Genomic DNA, 6,613 nt, shown 5'->3' on the forward strand with positions numbered 1-6,613 from the left:
TGTTCAAATCTATTTTAAAGAGAAACAAGAGCTTGATCTACTATATATAAGAAGTATTCAACTCTAAAATATTCTTCGGGAGACATTGTGGTTTCATTATTAACAGTCTCATCAAATTGTTTTTTCTATGTAGTACTCTTTAGTACAAAATTTAGGTTCTATATTCATCTCAAATGCAATTTCTTTAGTAGAAACCATAGAACTTACAAATCCTTGCTCTCTATATTGTTTAAAAAAGAAAATTAAACCCCTTAATTGATCTATAGCAACATCAATATGGAAATCTCTTGATTACAAGGATTTGCTAATTGAATTAACTGCAAATAAAATGTCATGCCAAATAGTCATACTCAATAAAAATTTAAAATCTTCAAGCTCATATGTTGCTAAGCAACTAGCTTCACTTTTAGTTTTTGGATCCTCGCTAACTTCTGCTAATTTCAGTAAAGCATCTCTTATTTGTGTAGTTTGAAATCTTATGGCCTTAATACTTTCAATACAACTTTCCCATTGTGTTTGTGACAATGAGTTAAGAGATAGGTCAGGTACACTATCTTTTAAAACTTCCCATCGCTTAGTAGAAGAAGAAAATAATGTATATATACGTTGTACCACTCCAAAAAATGAAATTGCTTTTGTGCAAGAATTAGCAACATCATAAAGTACTAAATTTAAATTATGACAACCACATGGAGTATAAAATGATCTAGGATTTATATCTAAAAGTCGTTTATGAACTCCTTGATGTTTTTCCTTCATATTAGATCCATTATCATGGCCTTGTCCTCTTAAATTATTAATTTCAAGTCTAATATTTTTAATTTCATCTACAATAACTTCAAAAAGACTTTTACCACTTGTATCATCCACTTTTAGAAATTCTAAAATATACTCAGTAACTTTTATTGGAATTGCTGAAATATCCACACTTCGCAATATAAAAGACATTTGTTATTGATGACTAGTATCCGGAGTGCAATCAAGTATAATTGAAAAATACTTTGTTTCTATGACTTTTCAATAATTTTATTTTTAATTTCACTCGCCAATAAATTTATTAACTCATTTTGTATACTATGTCCTAAGTAATGATTGTGAATTTCATCATGTTTAATTCGTCGAATATGCTCTTACATGATTGGATCAAATTCAGCAATTATTTCAATTAGACTTAAGAAAATTCCATTATTCTCTATCTAAATCTCTAGAATAAATTAACCATTTTCTTTCATGCCTTTCTCCATTTGCTAAAATTTGAAAATAATGGACATTAGAAAAATGTCTTGATAATTTATCATTTGAAAATTTTGTATCATTAATTCTAATTGGTCCCTTTTCCACTAGTAAGTCCCTCAATTTTGTATCGATATTGATCCATTGACTAGGATCATATATATTTTTAAGAATACAATTATTTGATGTGTTAAGTTCTTGATTTTCTTAAGGATCTATATTAGATTTCTCATTAATTTCCTCCTCTTCTTTTTGAATAGTATTACTCCTATCATCTAATTCAATTAAATTAATAACTTGCTCATCTTGAGAACATTCTCCTATATTTTCTAATTTTGTTGTTTTATTATTTATTAAAAATTTATCTAAAACTCCTTTTTGAGATTCTACCAAAATTTCAATTCTTTTTTTTTTTAAGTTTTGAAGCACCAAATTCATATTTTCTGGTTGACATATTTAAATTTTGATAAACAGTAAAAAAGTAATTTATATCTACACAACTAAAAACTCAAAAAAATCAATAAACAACAAAATATGTCTACCAAATATCAATATATGCTTGCACGATTATTTAACAGAAAAAATAATAATAAAATTAAAATAATAAAACCTGGTTTAATAACTTGATTTGAAAATAATAACTTCAATCTTCATAAACTATCAACAGTCTTGATATTTAACCAAAAAATGAATGAATAATAATATTGTGAAAAAGATCTGATGAACAATTGAAGATTGATGATATCAGAATTTAAAAAAAAAAAAGAGTTGAAGATAAATAAATAGAGAAGAAATAGGATGAATATCAGAATATGTACATTAGAGGAAAAAACGTTTGAGAAATATTAATGAGGCCGTTTTACTCCTTTCAATTATAACTTATGCTTTTTTTTAAAAAAAAAAAGGTCTTTTACTCTTTTCAATTATAACTTCTTCTTTCTTTTAAAAAAATATAAATAACATAAATATCAATCTTTTAAAAGTAATTACACTCTCTCTCATTTTTTTTAATTACTTTACTCTCTCTCCCTATTAATATACATAACATAGCCGATATATATATAACATTTTGTGTATATGTGAGATTTTTGTCATATGTTTAGAGAGTTGAGATTTTTTGTAATATTGAAAACATAAGTTGTGTATTTGTGTAATTTTTAGCTTATAAAAGGGGCTTCTTTACTCTTTTCAATTATAACTTGTGCAGTTGTGCTTTCTTTAAAAAAAAAAAAAGGGCCTTTTAACTTGTTTCAAATTTTAAAAACAATTGAATATAATTTTTTTGGGGAAAAAGCTCAAATATGTCATTGAACTATCAGAAATGGCTCATTTATGCCACCCGTTAAAAGTTGGGCTCATTCATGCCATCGCCGTTACAAAACTGGCTCATCCATGCCATTACTTTTAACAGCCGATTTTTAGAAAATAGCTTTGCCACGTGGCGGCATATTAGAGGTCCACGTCATTTTTTAAAAAATAATTTTTTTCTTAATTTTTTTTTTATGCATTAAAAAGAATCCACCCAACTTTTTGATCCATTAAAAATTAATTTGATCTATGCTTTTAAAATTTGAGATTATTTGTATATTGCCCCATATCAATAGTTTTTTTTTCCTTTTCTAGCTTTCACGTGTGACTCTGTTCACAATACAGATCAATAATATGATCATCTCCTTTTGAACTAAGTTTTACTTGATTAATTACTGTTAATGAGTTAATTTTGAGATTATTTGTGTATCGCCTCATATCATCCGAGTATTTATAGTTACTAAGCTCATCGACTTTTTTTATTGGTTCTATGCGGCTTAAAATTGTGGTCAAATATAGTAAATCGATCCATAGACAAGCAAAGACAATAAGACAATACGTCTCATGCCGTCACTCTATCATCCTCATACACATCCTACAAAAATGTCAATATAGTGGCGTTAATATCAATTATTGTGCTAATTAATTACCATAAAATACTTTTAATATTGTATGATATCATTCGCTTTGCTAAATTGACATTTTTTTTCAAGAGACCTTAAATATCCAACATTTTATAAATAATTTCATTTCTTTTTTACTTTTCACGTGGGACATTGTTCTCTCAAACACTCATTATACTGCTCTCTTTCATCTTTTTTAATATGTCGTTTAATGTTTTGACACAGTCATATATTAAGATAATTATTTGACAATCAACATTAATCATTGGAGGTAGAATATTTGTCTAAATTACAATTATGTTTTTCTTAAATTACAATTTGATTTAATGATATAGTTACATAAAAATTGGTGAGACTTCATAGGTTTATATCCTTATATAATCAATTTTAAGTGGTACAATCCTAATTAGAAATTGAATAAAAACAATATATAAGCCATGCATGCAAGTTACAACTCACAAGTATGATGTATGCATAGTCTTTATACTTGTTTTTATTCAATTTCTAATTAGGATTGGACTAATGAAACTAATTTTTAACTCTACTATTAACCTAATCGTCATAGATCAAACTAATTTTTAATGGATCAAAAAGTTGGGTGGATTCTTTTTAATGGATAAAAAATTTTTTTAAAAAAATAACGTGGACCTCTAATATGCTGCCACGTGGCAAAACTGTTTTCTAAAAATCAGCTGTTAAAAGTAATGGCATGGATGGGCCAGTTTTATTACGGTGATGGCATGAATGAGCCAAACTTTTAAGAGATGATATAAATGAGTTATTTCTGATAGTTCAGTGGCATATTTGAGCCTTTTTTTATTTATTTTTAATAAAAATATGTAAAATGGGCCCCCTAAAATTGGGGCCTAAAGCAACTGCTTGATTGGCTTCACCAAAAAGCCCCCACTGAATTGCACATGTTTTTATTTATTTATTTTTTAATTTGCGCCTGTTTATCATATTATCCTAATTGCAACTTGCAAGGTAGCTTGGCAGCATGCTCTACCCTCCATGTATAAAATGGTGCATCATATCAAGCTTTGTACCATCTCATTTCAATTCTCTCAAAATATAATATGGCTTCCTCAAAATTAATCTCTTCTCTGTTTTTTCTTTCATGCATTGCAATTCTCGTACAAACAGTGATCTCCATGAATCAACTCAATTATGCTTGCTCAGAATCTGGAACCTTTCCAGATGGCAGTCCCTATGCACAAAACTTAGAAGATCTCTTAGCTGATCTCAACTCGAAAACTCCTATAACGGGGTTCTTCACTAGCTCGATGGGAACAAAACCTGATCGAGCATATGGGCTTTCACTATGTCGTGGTGATATTTCAGGTGACGATTGCAAGACATGTGTATTAACTGCTCGTGAAGAAATTACAAAACTTTGTCCAAACAATAAAGAAGCCATCATATGGTATGATTATTGTCTTTTGAAATATTCTGATGATTGTTTCAAAGGAGAAATTGATGATACCAACAAGTTTTCCATGAGGAATATCGATTCTGTACCTGATACAGAGGTAGAGAATTTTACGCAAGTGACCAGGGCGTTGTTACAAGAATTGGCTAAAGAAGCTTATATGATACCACAATTCTATGCAACAAGAGAAACACCATTTACAAATAGTCAGAAATTGTATGGATTGGTTCAATGCACAAGAGATCTTTCTAATTGGGAATGTAAGAAGTGTCTTGATGATATTATTAGTGAACTTCCAAGTTGTTGTTATGCAAGAATAGGTGGAAGAATTATTGGAGGCAGCTGTAAATTTAGATTTGAGATGTATCCTTTTGCTAATGGTACCATTGAGGGCGTAGAGTTGTTGAATGGATCGGAGCTGATTAACTCTACAGAAATTAGAGATGTGGAAAAGTTGTTGCCTGTTGGAGGTATTGGAGCTGAATAGATGTGTGTGTGGGCGTATATATATATATGTCTCTGTTTGTGTGTTTGTGTGTGTGGAGGGCTTGACCTAAAATCCAAATCGATCTAATATAGTTTGGTCTAAATAACTTACAAGTCCCTTTCATGTTGTTGTTGTAGTAGTTGTTATCGTTGTTGTTGTGGAGGCTTGATCTAAAAATCCAAATCGATGTAATTTGATCTAAATAAATTACAAGTCTTGTTCTTATTTTTGTTGGAGGCTTGATCTAAAAATCCAATATCGATGTAATTTGATCTAAATAATTTACAAGTCACGTTGTTGTTGTTGGAGGGCTTGACCTAAAAATTCAATATCCATATAATTTGGTAGAGTCTAAATAACTTACAAATCTTGTTGTCGTTGTTATTATATTTTTTTTATATACTAGTTTAGGTGCTTTGTGCGTGTACCTTACTTTAATGAGTTCAAACATTACATTAAATAGGATATTTGTTTAAATAATAAAGATGAATATAGTAATTAAATGTAACGTCTTATGAGCATGTAAAGATGGAAAATTTATTTATTAAATCTAATCTTTACCAAAAATATTTTTAAAAGTTGATCGATATTCATCTACCATCTGTAAATTGCAATAAAACAATACAATGATAGAGACATCAAAATAATACAACTAAATCTAATCTTTACACACAAATTTTTCTCAAAAGTCGTCTGACACTCATCTACCACCTGTAAACAATGACAAAATAATACGATAATAGAGGTATCAAAATAATACAATTAAACATAACCTTTACATAAAAAAAAATTCTCAAAACCGACCAACATTTATCTATCAACTGTAAACTGCAACAAAATAATACGATAAAAGTGATATCAAAACAATACAATTAAACTTAAAGTTTAAACAAAAAAATTTCTCAAAGGCGATCGAGATTCATCTACGAACTGTAAACTACCACAAAATAACAAACTAATACAAATATTACGATAATACAATTAAACCTAACTTTTACCTAAAAACAAAATTCAAAGCCGACCCACATTTACCTAGCATCTATAAATTAAAATAAAATAATAAGATAATAAAAATATCAAAACAATACAATTAAACCTAACCTTTACACAAGAAATTCTTCAAAGTCAACCAACATTCATCTAAGACCTGTAAACTATAAAAAAAATTATAATAATGATCATAAAGCTTCGATTTTGATCCAACTAATTCTTGTCTGAGCGAAAATTTTGACCCTAAAGAATGATTTTTAATGAAAACAAAGAAGATATATATATACACACATATGTTGAATTCTATTATACTGACAAAAACAGGAAAGAAGTTGAGAGTTAGAAAATCAAGCATCCACCAATCTAGACATGAAATCGAATCAAGTTACATGAACATCAATCATATTCTTCCAATAGGCAAATCGATTTGTTCTCTAGTTTAATGTACATCTCAATATTTATAGAAGTATAAGAGTCCTATTTTAGGAGTATTTTTCTAATAGAACAGTAGAAGGGAAAGTATTAATTAATTCTTCTATCATA

At 28.5% G+C, this 6,613-nt stretch overlaps 1 protein-coding gene across 1 annotated transcript; it reads left to right on the forward strand.

The window, feature by feature from the left end:
- Positions 1-4,159: 4,159 nt before the first annotated feature.
- On the forward strand, positions 4,160-5,309 carry LOC107842282 (cysteine-rich repeat secretory protein 38). Its single transcript, XM_016686037.2, has one exon. It carries the CDS (start codon positions 4,241-4,243, stop codon positions 5,078-5,080), a length of 840 nt encoding a protein of 279 aa, XP_016541523.1. The 5' UTR covers positions 4,160-4,240; the 3' UTR covers positions 5,081-5,309.
- The last annotated feature ends 1,304 nt before the right edge of the window (positions 5,310-6,613 follow it).

Source organism: Capsicum annuum, chromosome 9 (assembly GCF_002878395.1).
Source record: "Capsicum annuum cultivar UCD-10X-F1 chromosome 9, UCD10Xv1.1, whole genome shotgun sequence".
Taxonomy (NCBI): domain Eukaryota; kingdom Viridiplantae; phylum Streptophyta; class Magnoliopsida; order Solanales; family Solanaceae; genus Capsicum; species Capsicum annuum.